Source organism: Fundulus heteroclitus, chromosome 19, assembly GCF_011125445.2.
Source record: "Fundulus heteroclitus isolate FHET01 chromosome 19, MU-UCD_Fhet_4.1, whole genome shotgun sequence".
Lineage (NCBI taxonomy): Eukaryota > Metazoa > Chordata > Actinopteri > Cyprinodontiformes > Fundulidae > Fundulus > Fundulus heteroclitus.
The window spans coordinates 33789096-33804883 of NC_046379.1; the positions used below are offsets into that span (position 1 = coordinate 33789096).

The 15788-nt window shown below is 40.6% G+C and overlaps 1 protein-coding gene and 1 long non-coding RNA gene across 3 annotated transcripts in view; one reads left to right on the forward strand and one right to left on the reverse strand.

Moving 5' to 3' along the window:
* Positions 1–1009: 1009 nt before the first annotated feature.
* nubpl (nucleotide binding protein-like) overlaps positions 1010–15788 on the reverse strand; it is a 38013-nt gene continuing 23234 nt past the window's right edge. The window contains exons 3-13 of one of the 2 annotated variants that reach the window (XM_036150857.1): positions 13074–13108; positions 12750–12840; positions 12626–12665; positions 12320–12410; positions 12116–12209; positions 11944–12029; positions 11749–11869; positions 11351–11433; positions 9742–9796; positions 5849–5989; positions 1010–1133 (exon numbers count right to left, since the gene is read on the reverse strand). In XM_036150857.1, the coding sequence (XP_036006750.1) occupies positions 5850–5989; positions 9742–9796; positions 11351–11433; positions 11749–11869; positions 11944–12029; positions 12116–12209; positions 12320–12410; positions 12626–12665; positions 12750–12840; positions 13074–13108 (836 nt within the window). In that variant the 3' untranslated portion in view covers positions 1010–1133; position 5849. Of the gene's footprint in view, positions 1134–5848; positions 5990–9741; positions 9797–11350; positions 11434–11748; positions 11870–11943; positions 12030–12115; positions 12210–12292; positions 12411–12625; positions 12666–12749; positions 12841–13073; positions 13109–15788 lie in introns of both variants that reach the window. The other variant, XM_021314494.2, reaches the window with a different exon arrangement.
* LOC118566979 lies at positions 5499–6068 on the forward strand. Its single transcript, XR_004933415.1, has 2 exons — positions 5499–5589; positions 5687–6068. It is a non-coding gene; the product is annotated as an uncharacterized LOC118566979 (long non-coding RNA).

Sequence of the window (15788 nt, forward strand, 5' to 3'; positions counted from 1 at the left end):
TAAGCCTGGAAAAAGGTTTTAAATTTCCAGGTAATTCCAGTCTTACACTTTGCTTGCAACTGCAGGAGCTTAATACCTTCAAAGAGACTGTTTAGCAACTGTTTAGTAACTCCAGGTCCTTCGTTTGGCAACGTAATTCAGTCTTAGTTTGTCAAATACAGAGAAAACAAATTAATAAGCATTAAAGTACGGTTTATGGGTTGGGTTTCTGCAATGTTATCAGCGTGTTAAAAGCTCATCTTCAGAACCAATGTCTGCTCAAAATGGTGATCTGCACCAAGTAATCTACTTTCAGCAGTTATCACCGGTTATTGCACCGTAAACTGCAGAAAATACGGGCAGAGTTGCTCTGTCTGCCTTTACTACCGTCGGCTCCTATGGCGGAGGGATATTTCAGCTGGATACACTCAAAGTGTATAGTGAGAGCAGGTCTCTTAATAACCGCTGTTTCATCACTTATTTTAAAGCCCAAATAAGCTATTTCCCTTTCAGAAACGTGCCCAAAAAAACCCTGCAACCCGTGACTCATGAAATTTACAAGTGCCTTTAGAATAAAACAAGTCCAAAGTCGCATGAAATAAACAGTCTGTGCAACAGTGAGCGTGGGTCTGTTTTGCTACAGTCTCTAGCACTCTTGAAACTACAGAAAGCGCAGAGGATAAAAGAAACACAGTCCGGAGAGCACAGCAGGGAAAAAACATTAGGGAACGGTGTGTGTGTTTTGACGGGCAATTAACGGCGACAAAAAAAAATTTGCCGTTGTGGTCTAACAAAGTTAACGCGTTAAAACTGACAGCCCTAATTTATATACATTTTTAAAAATCCATAATATTACTTATTCAGACCGGGGGGGGAGGTATCCCCCCCAAGGATAAAACATAAATGACCAGAGAGGGGGACGTCACAAACAGAGGGGGGGTAAATCCCCGCAATCCCCCCCAGCAAATCGCACCCAGCTTTTAGGTAAAATCTTGATCATCTATGGATAAAATACACAAATGAAAGCATATTAAATGCACTTAAGCTTGAAGAGCGTTTATTTTTGGGACAGTGAGAGAAAGTAATTTCAATCATGTCTTAAGGTCCTGTAGGCTCTGGATCACCGCAGATGCCACCTTCTTGTAGGCGTCAGCCTGGATGTACAGGAACAAAAGAAGAAACCCATTAACACAATTACTTAATGAGTTCCTAATAATGAGACATTTAAACTTTTGTTCCATATTCTACAGCATGTTCAGTAGTGTGAATTTCCTTTTCTGTATTCAAAACAAAAAATTTGTATAAATGTAGAAATAAAACTAAACAAAAAAGGCAACCTTTTGGATGATGTATATGCACAGCAACCCTGCAGCACTGAGATTTCTTTTTGCTGCCACTGATTTTTCACAGTTAGTCTAGTTACAGTTTTGCTATTATCCTTGAACAAAAATGATTTTACAGCAAAATATTTCTAAAGAGCTCTTTATCTATACCCATTAACTCAGAGCAGGGGTGAATGGAAAAAAATCTTGAGTCAGCTCTTTTTTCCGTGGGCGGGGTGGTGGACGTGAAGTTGGCGGTGGTATCTATGTGGGACACTTAACATACAGTATAATACTATATAAAAATAACCATTTTACCCTGTGCCCATGGGCATGGTAGGCCTGTTTAGAATTCCATTCCTACTTGGAATTAGTTACTTCAATGTCTGCCTATACAAAAGCAATTTTACAGCTTTATTAACTCTTGGAAAGAACGCAGTCATGGGTTCGACACACGGGGAGCGACAAACAACAGCGACTAATGGCTTTCATCGATACTGGTGGAGACCCAACAAATTGCTCTTACCGTGTGTTCACAAGAATACCTACCAAAGCTGTAAAATTATGAATTACCACAATTAATGTAATTTCCACACTATAAGCCACTACTTTTTCACATGCCTTGAACACTGCAGATTAAACAATGATGCAGCTAATTTATGGAATTTTACGGGCTAACAAGCTTCATGCCACCAAAACATTTAGCCTTGTCACATCAGACCAATGAAATTACTTAACAAATCACAGTTGACCAAAGAAACTTTTCAAATTAAATCAAATAAAACATGCACACACTAAATTCTTCAGATCAGTCATTTTAAGCTACATGCAAACACCCTTATCATGGAAAACACACAAAGAAATGCATATAATGCAGCTTTCAAGTTAAAGGCAATCGATCTGGCTGTCAAAGAAGGAAATAGAGTGGCTGCACGTAAGCTTGGCATCAATGAATCGATGTTGAGACTAGGGCTGAACGATTAATTGCATTTGCAATAATATCGTGATAGGGTAAAACAAAATTTTCTAACCGCAAAGGCTGTGATTTAACGGGTCATGTGATCGGGGGTGACTTGCTAGCAAAGGAGCACGGAGGGAAAGTCGAATCTCGTCTGCAAGTAACCTGCTGAACAATGGCTTCAGACTGGACAAAATAGCCTTGCTATTGTTGCTACCTCATGAGGTAACACGACAAACCTTTCACAACACTTAAAAAAAACACCACGAGGCCGTGTATGATAGTTGAATGGGTAGAATGGCAACTACCAGTGCCTCAATGTCAAGTAAACAAAGTACCAGCTGACAGGGATCACTGACCAAACTGTTTGAAAGCGTTACTCCTTATGAACATAATGCGAAACGCCATGCTGAAGGAACTTGGACAATAATGGAGTTTATAGCAAACACATGATGCCCATTAGTATAGTCGCCAAGCCTGGGTTTACGGCTTTAGAAGCACGATGGATAAGCGGTATTTAATGCCCTCACGCACATATTTTAGCCAAGTCGCCATACCTGAGCTATACAAAAAATGCAGAGACAGAGTTGAAGTGGATCTGAAAACAGTGGAGTTTTTTGCAACAACTACTGATTTGTGGTCACGCCGTACGGTGGAGCCATACCAGAGTCTAACAGTGCATTATATTGACGAAGACTTAAACCTTAAAGCTCGCTGCCTTCAAGCTTCCTACTTACTTGACGACTACACAGGGGAAAACATTGCTGCTGGCTTAAGAGAGGGACTTGCTAGCTGGAATTTACAGGAAGAAAATCACATCTGCATAACGACGGTCAACACATCAAATATGGTGATGGCAGCACAACTAAATGAATGGACCAGACTGCAGTGTTTTGGGCACCGATTACATCTTGCCATCGGTACGTAACTTATATCTCAGCATGAGAGTGCGTGATTGTGCATGTGCAGAGAGAGAACATCTGTGTGTGTGTGTGTTTGTAATGTAAGGAGTTGAGTAAAAGAATGTAAAAGTCTTTAATATTCCAAAGTTGATAACCTTTATCACTAGAGATGCACCGATCCATTCATTTACGATCCAATACCTGAGCTCTGGATATATATCAGCTGATTCGGTCCTATTGTTGAATGAATGAATTGTGTAACTTGCCAGACTTGATATAGACATTGATAAATAAAAATAAAGGTAACAAATTAACAGAGATATAAATGTAATTAATATTATTTATTAAGAAATTAAGTGTACATTTGCAGGAAAAAAAGGAAGAAATAACACTTCCATGTGAAGTGCACTGGATCAGATCTCCAATATCTGAATGCCAATATGCAATCCAACTAACTAGTCAGTATTGGAGCCAATACCCGATCCAGGTATCGGATTGGTGCATCTCTATTTATCACAGAATTGAAATTGTACAAATTACACTATTATATAATTTTATATTGCAGGACATGGACTCAAAGATGACAGTGTCTAGAGCAATAGTGCTGTGCAAGAAGCTGGTGGGGCACTTCTCCCACAGCTGGAAGAAACTTCCTGAGCACACCCTCATCACTGAATGCCCTTACAAGATGGGAATCCAAAGAAATGATGATTGCCAGGGTGCTAGAGCAGCTTAAACCCATCACTCAGGTATTCTAAGGTGACCGATGTGCAGGCTCCCTGATCCCAACCTGGCAGGACATTGAGGTTTTGGAGTCCATTCACAAGGCACTGCATCCTCTCCAGGAATTTAATGATGCTTTCTCTGGAGAGGAGTATGTCAGCATCTCCTACCTCAAAGCAGTTCTCCACCATCTGTCCACATCAGTCCTGGCTGAAGACCAAGAGGACGCTGACCTGACAAGGTCAATTAAAACCAAGGCCCTGGCTTACCTCAGTGAAATGTACAGGGGTTGGACAATTAAACTGAAACAGCTCTCATTTTAGTGTGGGAGGTTTCATGGCTAAATTGGACCAGCCTGGTGGTTATTCTTCATTAATTGCACATTGAACCAATAAGAGCAGAGTGTGAAGGTCCAATTAGCAGGGTAAGAGCACAGTTTTGCTCAAAATATTGCAATGCACACAACATTATGGGTCACATACCAGAGTTCAAAAGAGGACAAATTGTTGGTGCACGTCTTGCTGGCGCATCTGTGACCAAGACAGCAAGTCTTTGTGATGTATCAAGAGCCACGGTATCCAGAGTAATGTCAGCATACCACCAAGAAGGACGAACCACATCCAACAGGATTAACTGTGGACGCAAGAGGAAGCTGTCTGAAAGGGATGTTCGGGTGCTAACCCGGATTGTATCCAAAAAACATAAAACCACGGCTCCCCAAATCACAGCAGAATTAAATGTGCACCTCAACTCTCCTGTTTCCACCAAAACTGTCCATCGGGAGCTCCACAGGGTCAATATACACGGCCGGGCTGCTATAGCCAAACCTTTGGTCACTCTTGCCAATACCAAACGTCGGTTTCAATGGTGCAAGGAGCGCAAATCTTGGGCTGTGGACAATTTGAAACATGTATTGTTCTCTGATGATTCCACCTTTACTGTTTTCCCCACATCCGGGAGAGTTACGGTGTGGAGAAGCCCCAAAGAAGTGTACCACCCAGACTGTTGCATGCGCAGAGTGAAGCACGGGGGTGGATCAGTGATGGTTTGGGCTGCCATATTATGGCATTCCCTTGGCCCCATACGTGTGCTAGATGGGCTTCCAAGGACTTCCAAGGACTACCGAACCATTCTGGAGGACCATGTGCATCCAGTGGTTCAAACATTGTATGCTGAAGGAGGTTCCGTGTATCAGGATGACAATGCACCAATACACACAGCAAGACTGGTGAAAGATTGGTTTGATGAACATGAAAGTGAAGTTGAACATCTCCCATGGCCTGCACAGTCACCAGATCTAAATATCATTAAGCCACTTTGGGGTGTTTTGGAGGAGCGAGTCAGGAAACATCCTGACCAGCATCACGTCATGACCTGGCCACTATCCTTTAAGAAGAATGCCTTAAAATCCCTCTGACCACTGTGCAGGACTTGTATATCTCATTCCCAAGACGAATTGATGCTGTATTGGCCGCAAAAGGAGGCCCTACACCATACTAATAAATTATTGTGGTCTAAAACCAGGTGTTTCAGTTTCCTTGTCCAACCCCTGTACAATGACCTCTGCATCCAGGAGCTTTTGGATGTTGCATCCTTTCTAGACCCAAGGTTCAAAACCCAGTACATCGCTGCAGATAATGTTACTACCATTAAGACCCGACTCAAGACTGAAATTATGCAACCAGCAAGGCGTGCATATAACCAGGTTGGTAATAATTGCATCTATGATTTCATAAACACACTATATATTTCTATTTATAGTTTAACTTCAATACTAATTGCTGTATTTTTTTATCTGGTAGGAGAAGAGATGTCGTACTGAAACCACTCAGATGCCTAAAAATGCACAGCCCTCTGTTGAAAAGGGGAAGAAGTCTCTTGGGAGTTTCCTTACGACTGCTGTGGCCTCTTCTGTTTCTCCCATACAACCCAAAGATGTTGTTGAGGCAGAGTTAAATAGCTACCTCATGTCTCCTGTCGTTGATGGAGAGGAAGACCCCTTGCCCTGGTGGAAGGTGCACAGGATTTTCCACAACTGTGCAATATGGCTCGCAGGCATATTTGTGTCCCTGCCACAACTGCTCCTTCAGAGCGTCTTTTCAGTGCTGGAGGAAATATAGTGACTTGAACTCACTCCTCTTTGAAACAAACAAAAGTTGACATGCTGATTTTCCTGAAAAAAAATCTGAGCTTCTAAAAAATACAGAGACAAATCTTTGTGGCTGACAGCGCCATACTTTTTTTTACACTTTACAATGTCGTGTGCTGCTGTTACTGAGTGAATATACAATTTACATAATTGCTCAAAAAGTTTTTCTTAGTATTTAAAAAGTTCATACACTCATTTATTTTGTGCTCATTTGAGAGCTTGATTTACCTATAAAAATTTTAACTGGTAGAAAGAAGACATTTGTTCGCTATATATTTCCTGTACTTTAGTATGTATGATACTTATGACTGGAGATCAGTCAATATTATTTTCGTATCTTTTATTTATTTATTTATAGACTGTCCTGTTAAAATCTGGCAGTGTTTAAGGAGTGCAGTCCATATGTTTATGTATCATCTTTCATGAAACATAAAAAGATGTTAATAAGGTAAAGCCACATATTTGTTTGCTTTATTGTTGTAATCTGTGCTTTAAATAAATCTGATTATTATGAAACAGATTTGATTGTATATGTTTAAAAAGATATATGAAATTAAACAGGAAAAAAATAATCGCATGTAATCTCAATAATAAAGGCATACTATGCAACATTTTTCAGTTAATAATGTGTTCCATACATTTTTGGATGATTAAATGAGTCATTTCAGGTCGAACAAAGGTTTTCGCGGCTGCCCTGGTGGTCTGTGGGGGAAATACAGCACTTGCAAATGCGAGAGCCCTCGGCCCGCACCCACAGGCTCAGAAGTCTCGTGCAAGACTGCGAGAGTCGGTCTTGCTTTACAGCGAGAACTCCATGTGTTTTTGCCCTGCCATTCGCTGTATGCACGTGCGAAAGCAACAACAAAGAACCGTGTGTTAACGTGAAATAAACATGCAAGCATATCGAGTGCTTTATTATTATTATCAGTGAGAATGCTATACAGCATTCTCACTTATTAAGTTCCTTCAGGTCTTGATTATTATTCCGTACGTTTTTCGGCATCTAACTACTCCTGCATACTTCAACCAATTTAAACAATTTTCGTATCAAAACGTTCAGCTCGTTCACGACATTACTGCTATGTCTTTTTGTAATTATAACTTTTATAATATTTAAAATATTTAACTTTTTGTGCGTTTTTTGCTCTCATTGAAAATGAATGGAAAATCCTTCAAATTCTTCAAATATTTCAGCTTTTTGTCATCTTACTGCTTCAGCCTACTTTCAGCTATAAACGCCATTCAACTTTTAAAACGTAGTGATATCTTTTGGCTATTATGGTATGTTTCAGCTTTTTCATATCTTTCACCATTTTCGTATAGTACGTCTTTAAAATAATTTTGGTTTTTCAAGAAATTCAGCAAATAACATGCGTTGCTATGGTCGTCAAGGAGCCTCGTTTAGAGTGCGCACTCTAGAAATTCAACAAATTCTTCTTCTCCAAACAACTTCTTCTCACTCGCTCAAATTTCACCCTATCCGCATAAATTATACATCAAAACGTAGGAATTTTTGTCTCGATTCGGAAAATGTAACCATCATTGGTGTGGGATTTATAGATTTTTCGCAAATCACCTTCCCCATTCATTTCCTATGGAGCGGTTTTCAAAAATGACACCTGGAAATCCAAAACATCACATGTTTTCGCATCGTCGCTACTCCTAAACCGTTTCATGTAGAGGCATGAGACTTTCACACATTCATGTCCCGACCCTTCTGGCGCTCACAAAAGAGAAATTTTGTCGATAAATGTTACGGTTTTGCCGCAGGAACAATTTGTTCGGGAGTAGCGAATGTGCAAAATCCTTAAAACGCTTTGGAGCTTCATTCTTCCACATCATCCACTTTTTACATCATCGCTGTACCTACACCGATTTTTGTACAAACCTAAAAATGAACTCCATAGTCCTCAAAAGCCTGCTGATACTCAGAGTGAAATAATTATTTTGATATCTCTTATACTTTTTCAGCTACAGCGATTTGTTCGGGACCGTTTGTAGAGGATTTCTCAAATTTCATAAAACTCCTCTTTATATCATAATTTTTTACACCTAAATTAAAATATTTCTAGCAAAAACCGATAGTTTTTCTTGTTCTCCTATCCGTTAGGAACTAAACGCTGAAAAAATTATGTCTCTACCATTTACGGAACAGGAGATATGGAGCGTTGTTTGAGGCAAAGTATTCCATTCTATTTCAATGAGGCAGAGTCTGACAAAGTCTCTGCACTTCGGGAGACTGGCCGCTGCAGCTGTGTCAGTGAGTTTCCATGACGACGGAACTCTGAGGGCCAGAGGGACACGCTCCATTCGGATAGAATAGCAACTTTCAACATCCACTGCAGTTGCTGTGATTAATGTAGGAGCCTGAAATTCGCACAGTCACTTCCTCTTAACATTTTAAAATTTTCAAGTGACTTTCAGCCATGTGTCAGTTTTCTGTCCCATTTTGGATGTCACATGCTTTCCTATTGGGCCTTTGCTTCCAACAGGACCTGGCATGATGCCCAGACACGACCCAATTGGCCAATACCGCACCCCCCACATGTGGGAAATGGCGCTACACACCATTTTGTTCAAATGTTGAGTTCTTGGCCCAGATGTGGTGAGGCTGAGTTGCTAAAGGAGGCCAATCTGACCCATGAACTTTGGTCACGTTTGGTGACATTAAGTATTGGCACCCCTATTTGAGGCACTTCCCAGTACAGGATTTGGACCAAACTGACAGAGTACAATCACCCGGTGATCCTGAACACAACCATGCTAGCGGCTAACGGTTAGCATGTTGCTAACCAGAAGTAGCTTTAGAAAGGTCCTACCAACTTCTGCTTAGCCGGGGTTGTTCTGCCTTTACAGACAAATAGAGGGCTACAGCTGTGAGGGAGTCTCCATGACAGCCCTTTTAGCCAGAGGCTTCTAGGAGGTCCATTGACTTAACATGGCACCTTTCGAAGGGCACTGTGGGTGCTGTGAAGAACGTAGGAAGCTGAAATTCGCAGTGTTACTCCCCGTTAGTATTTTTGACGGTACCACGAGGTGGGCGCCTTGCTAAATTTCTTCAGAATTTTTTTAGTTGTTCTTAATCTTCAAATTCTTAATTTTTTTTAAAATTTTTCAAATTTTTCAAATTCCTTTAAATTTGTTCAAATTCTCCAAATTTCTTCAAAATTCTTCAAAATTTTTAAATTCTTCAAATTTGTCAAATTCTTCAAATTTTTCAAATTCCTTCAAATTTTTCAAATTCTTCAAATTTCTTCAAATTTTTCAAACTCTTCAAATTCCATTTCTTTCAATTCTTCAAACTTTTTCAAATTCTTCAAATCCCTTCAAATTTTTAAATTTTTTCAAATTCTTCAAATCTGATTTCAATGTTTTCTGCATCTTCTGCTCAATCATTCTGCAGATTAGCATTCTCACTGCTGTTTCGCAGGAACAGCCTTTTCTAGTTATTATTATTTTTTCTTTCTTTTTCATTTTTTTTTTGGATGTTGGCGAAGCGGTAGCGTGAGTTTGGCGAGGCGGCCGCCTCGCCAAGATAGCGTTGCGGGAAACCCTGATGTTCATACTTTAACTGTGTTAGTCATTGTTTGTACTGCCGTTTTTCCGACTTTTCGTTGCGTTCGCCTGTCTGCTAAGCTCAAAACAACCACGCCTGGCTTGACGGAGAAACCAGAACAACTGAGCATCTTTATGTCAGTGCACTTTTACTTTCGCCCTCTGGGGGGAGCCTCGCTGGAAAATCAACCCCGGTTGCATGGTATACCTTTAAGATAAAAAAAAAAAAATCGCAATTAGATTATTTTCCAAGATCGTTCAGCCCTAATATAAACATTTGTGTATATACATCTAAGTCTGCCAGAAAACCGACAAGCTCAGTAAGCTAAATCCTCTTGAGGCACCTTGATATTGGTGTCTAAATACTGAACCTCTGAAATCGCAGTGCGCATGTCCAACACACTCTCAGTAGACAGTTGTGGGGCACAAATCTTCTGGCCCCAAGCTCGTATATCTAGATCAATTGATCTAGATATACAGTTATATTAGATCTTTATATTAGATCTTTAATACAGTTATATTAGATCTTTTGCCTATGGGAGGAGTGAGGGGAACACGTTAATGTTATACATGTTCTTTTCATTGGTTTGATACTACCAAGCTGTGAGTTGGTCTGTCAAGGGAAGAAGGGTGAAGCTTGACCGAGCTCGAGCTTCTTTCAGCGGGGCACCTCTGCGACAGCACCCCGCTGCTCCTCTATGTTGCACTGAGTCTTCATACAGAAAGACGCATAGGCAGCAGGGAAAAGCAGATAGCTGCTGCCTTGTAACGTAAGAGGTAGATGGATGGACATTTCAGAGACTTAACCATACAGCTTTCAGTGTGAAATGAAAGGAAGTCTCGATAAATCCACGGATCTCATACAAGCGCGTCTGGGTATAGAAAGCTCAAGTGCCCCTTTTCTTTTGTTTACCCTTCAGGTGTGGTTCATGGTTTGAAAATAATAAAATTATATTTCAATCTGACCCACTCTGTTCATAGTGATACTTGATATTAATGTACCACTCTTCAGTTTTACTGGACTTCTTCAGAGAAAACGTTCTCATTTCTCCTCGCCCCGCGGCCAGTCACTGAAAAGGGGTGTGTTAACTCAAAACTCTTCTTGAGTCAGCTCCCGAGTCTGCTTCCGAAACATTTGAAATTGAGCGGAGCCGTGTGGTGCGCGGCCAGTACTAGCCAGTGGAACTGGGCCTAATTTTTATTAGGAATTTAATCCTGATATAATATGAATTACTGTCCAATGTCTTTGATACTAATACTATTTTCTTCCTTTTTCCGTAGTCGTGGGCAAGGCATGTCTTCTACTACGCTACTGTTTCAGCATACGATAACGAAATATTGTATGAATTTGTATACGTTGTAGCTTTGTGTTATACATTTGCAATGTGAAAAGACAACAGTGAGAGAATAGGAAGACCCTCACACAGCTCTAGCAATTGTTGTGAGACAACGGCAGACAGATTGCTACTTTCACTTGAAGCTGCTAAATCGACAGAAACACAGAGAAAAGTTACTAGATTTGCTTTTAGTCGCTTTTTTGAAAAAAAGCTAGAGGGGTCTGAAAAGTCTGCAGATATAGTGTCAGAGTTGCTAAGTTGGCAACACTGGACTGTTGACTAGTTTTTTGTCTCTACCGAGAGCAGCACAGCAGTGCAATCACTTTATACACTAGCAACTTCACAGTGAGGCTCTACACAAAGCAATTGTAACAATCAAGTAAAAGAACAGAACTAAACAGAATAATGTAGATTGACACAGAAACCTCTGAGCTGTCAGGAGAAGAAACGACTATCGGTTGTCCTTTGTCTGACATCTCTCTGATGTTTAGGTGAAGAGGGATGTCACCTGAAAGGCAGAAAAGGACCGACATGACAGCAAAATATGATTAACCAGAATGCTTTCAAGATATTATCTAACAAGGCACCCCCCCCCCCCCCCCCACCACCATCTATAAGACCTTGAGAAAACCGGAGGATTACTTTAGAATACAAATCCCACATTTTAACATTGAATGTAAAAATCCACAAGTTTTATATGACATCTAAAAAAAAAAAGTTACAGAGGGAAACAAAATAAATAAAAATAAATAAATAAATAATTAGCAACACTATTATGACCTGGCAAGAATATTTTAAATGATACTGCTCTTGGCTCTTTTACCCAAAAACCTGACTCCAATCGTCTCTGCGAGTTGCCGTGCCCCATTAGAGCCAAAGATGTGGGTCTGATGGTGACAGTTGGGACACTGGAAAACGCTCATGTTCTGAACCAGACCCAGAACCTGTGGGTAAAAAGAAACCTTTTTTTCCCCAACATCTTCCATGATACAGTGGTTAGACAGGACTAACAGATTACCGGCACGTTAACTTTTTTAAACATCTCGGCTCCTCTGCGAGCATCCAGCAGAGCAACATCTTGAGGTGTTGAAACAATGACTGCACCTGCACAATACACATAAAAACACTGCCAACTTAAAACTGTAAATACATAAAGCAATTTTAGAGGGATGTGTACCAGATAGACTCACCTGCTATTGGAATGTTCTGAGTGATTGATAGCTGGACATCCCCTGTCCCAGGAGGCATGTCCACCACTAGGTAGTCCAAAGAGCCCCAGTCTACCTACAAAGAGAAATTGACAATATTTGCATTCAATTTTAATAAATAAAAAAATATTAAAATTAAATGAAACACTTCTGTCTAACCTTAGGTTTGAAGTGTATAACGTTTACCTGTCTGACCAACCGCTCTATAGCAGACATTACCATCAGTCCCCTCCACACTATCGGAGATGCATCCTCCACCAGGAAGCCCATTGACATGCTGATAGAACGGAAAACTCAAGCTATGAAACCCAGAAACTGGTGTAAAAACACCCAGTCAATTTATATTTGCCTCTGTCAGTCTGCCCCAGAAAAGCTGTGACTACAAACATAGCTCACCGCTGTCAGGGTGTGAATGAGTGTGTGAATGAATGACTGTAGTGTAAAGCGTTTGGGTCGTCAGAATTGATAAAGCATTTATATGAATCAACTCACCATGGCACGCCATAGTTTATAAGAGGAATCATCCGATTATCTAAAAGAAGGTAAAAAAAAAGCTGAAGTCAGTGTATATCAATTAACAATCAATAAAATCATAGAGCTTAACTAAACAACACACCCTCACTGAGCTCGGGATTTCCTTTTAGGTTCATCAGTTTGGGAATGGATGGGCCATAGACGTCACTATCCAACAGACCAACTGACTTTGACTACAAGCGAATAAGAATCAATTAGCTTCAAACAGAAAACACATTTCAGGTGACCTTAGGCACTGATGATGTAGTGTGATTTGGAGCCAAGAATAGATTTAATAAAAAACAGCCCATCTTAATATGTTATTCTAGAAAAGTAAAAAAACATATTAATAATGGTGTTACATCTTGGTCTGTAACATGGTTAATTTTTAAATGATTAAAAAGAAAAGAGTTGAGCAATATCTTACCCGATCAATGGCCATCAATCCTAGAGCCAAGTTCACTGCAAGGACACAAACATACCTTAAATGGGTTTGCTTGTTTGCTTTAAAATAATTTTTACTATGACAGACTGGCAACCTGTCCAGGGTGTACCCTGCCTCTTGCCCAGTGAAAGCTGGAGATAGGCACCAGCAACCCCCGTGACCCCATGAGGGATTAAGCGGCTTAGAAAATGGATTGATGGATGGAATTTTTACTATAATTCTTTTATTATAGTAAAAGAAAAGTAATTTCTTTATTTGTCGCCGTGAGAGACATTTCGTATCAGTACAGCCCATCAAGAGAAAGACAGACGTGTAGACTGCGGCGGCAGCTTTACCAAGTGTCACCCTTACCAGGCGTCACCTTCTTGCACAGCGGAGAAAGGAATACATTAGGATGGTTGAGTGGAAAAAAGTGAAAGAAAAAACCCTCAGCACAAAAAAAGCAAACATATAGACAAAATCACAAGCAGACACATTTCAGGTGGGTAGGTTTACTGGTGTGGGCCATCCAAGTCCAGTACCCCAAATGAACAGTGCATACGCTAGGTTTCTGTCCCAGGACGAAAAAACAAACTGGCACAACAAATGCAGTGACGCACAGGGGAGTGTATTTATAATCATGTTCGTGTGTGTGTTTGTGCGTGTCAGTATGGGCCCATGACTCTCCAGCTGCATGCCCGTCCAGCCAAAGTCTTAGATGGTATATTATCAGCAATTAAAAAAGGGCACTGTTCGAGTTCACAGGTGTCATGAGCGGGTCCGTGTGGGGGTAGAGTGTCTTGTTAGCATAACATCCAGGAGAATTTGAGATAAGCCAGCCTCCAAGGACAGCCATCAGGGCGCCGGTTCAATAATAAGGAGATTGTTTTTGTGTCAGGCTGACTGTGAAATTTGTGTCAGTCTCTGCTGGTCTGTCTTCATGGCAAGTCCCAAGCAGCCAAATTTGTTGGACTTGCTACCGTAAATTGAGCTAGAAACTTCCCCGAGGTCTTTCTATTACACCATAATAGAAAGTTCAAACCACAGCCGGGATTCAAGCACCGCATCCAGCTTTGATTTCTTTCACAAAGCATCTGAGTCTGGGTGATGATAGCTCGGTTCTTGAGAGCAGGAAAAGAAAGTTCTTTGAATAAAACCCTACCTTTCATTTTAATTTAAAAGGTAAAACATTAAAGGACAAATAAATGACTTTTCACCACTACGTGGGGCTTGACCACTGTCTGTAGACCAAAACATGTGTATCAAGATATACCTCTCTCGACCTCCACACCACCTGCAACCCAGCGCCCCTTTTCCCCTCCCCTTCTCAACCATGGCCAGCATCACCTTTCGGAGGAACATGTCTAGTGAAGAGGTAAGAAACTCATAACTTTATAATGCTGTTAGCAAGAGAACCTTTCCATTGGCTGGGCATGCTCTCCGCCATCTTGCGGCCATACAACACTGCTCTGGTGGTGGCGTTTCATTGGCAGGGAGGGGCTACACCCTGAGTGGCAGCTCTTCACATGCATGTACAGTTAGGCCCAGAAATATTTGGACAGTGATACAATCTTTATGATTGGGGCTCTGCATGCCACCACATTGGATTTGAAATGAAACAATTACAATGTAATTGAAGTGCAGACTTTAAGGTTTAATACAAGGGGTTGAACAAAAATGAAAAAAATATGATTAAACATGTAGGAATTGTAGCTATTTTTAGACAAATGCTCCTCATTTCAAGAGCTCAAAAGTAATTGGACAAATAAACATAACCCAAAGTAAAATGTTACTTTTCAATATTTTGTTGAGAATTATTTGCAAGCAATGGCAGCCTGAAGTATGCAGACAATGGAACAATGCTGTTCCAGAACTGGGCAAGCTTCTTCAGGTGTTTTTTCTCAAGTCAATTCTGGCCTTTGCTTTCAAGGCTGATTAATGGCTTGCACCTTGTGGTGAATCCTTTGTATTTACTCTCATGAAATATTTTCTTTATGGTAGACTTACATACTGATACACCTACTTCACAGAGAGTGTTCTTCACCTGAGTGGATGTTGTGAAGGTGGTTTTCTTCACCATGGAAAGGATTAAGCGATCATCCACCACTGTTGTCTTTCATGGACATTCAGGCTTTTTTGAGTTCCCAAGCTCATCAGTGCACTCTTTTTTTTCTCAGAATTCGCCAAACTGTTGATTTGGCCACTCCTATCATTGAATTTTTTTTCAGGCTCAGTATGGTCTGTTTCATCTCCATTGAGAGCTTCTTTGGCTGCATATTGTGTGTTCACAGATACAGCTTCCAAATGCAAACGCCACACCTGGAGTCAACTCCAGACCTTTTAACTGCTTAGTTGATGACAGATTAATGAGGGAAGAGTCCATGCAGCCTTGTTATTTTTTTGCAGTCTTCTGAGTCAATTGTCCAGTTACTTTTGGTCCCTTGAAAAAGAAGCAGCTACGTATTAAAGAGCTGTAATTCCTAAACCCTTGCTTCAAGTTGGGTGTGAATACTCTCAAATTACAGCTGAGAGTCTGCACTTTAAGCCCGTATTGATTATATAATTGTATCCAGAATATGTTTTCATAAAAAGCTAAAATAACAAATCTTGTGTCACTGTCCAAAAATGTCTGGGACTAACTGTACATGCACACACGGCCGGCCCAGCTATGTAATCACAGACTGGGGAACAACACGGAGAGTTGGAGTGTGATGTCAT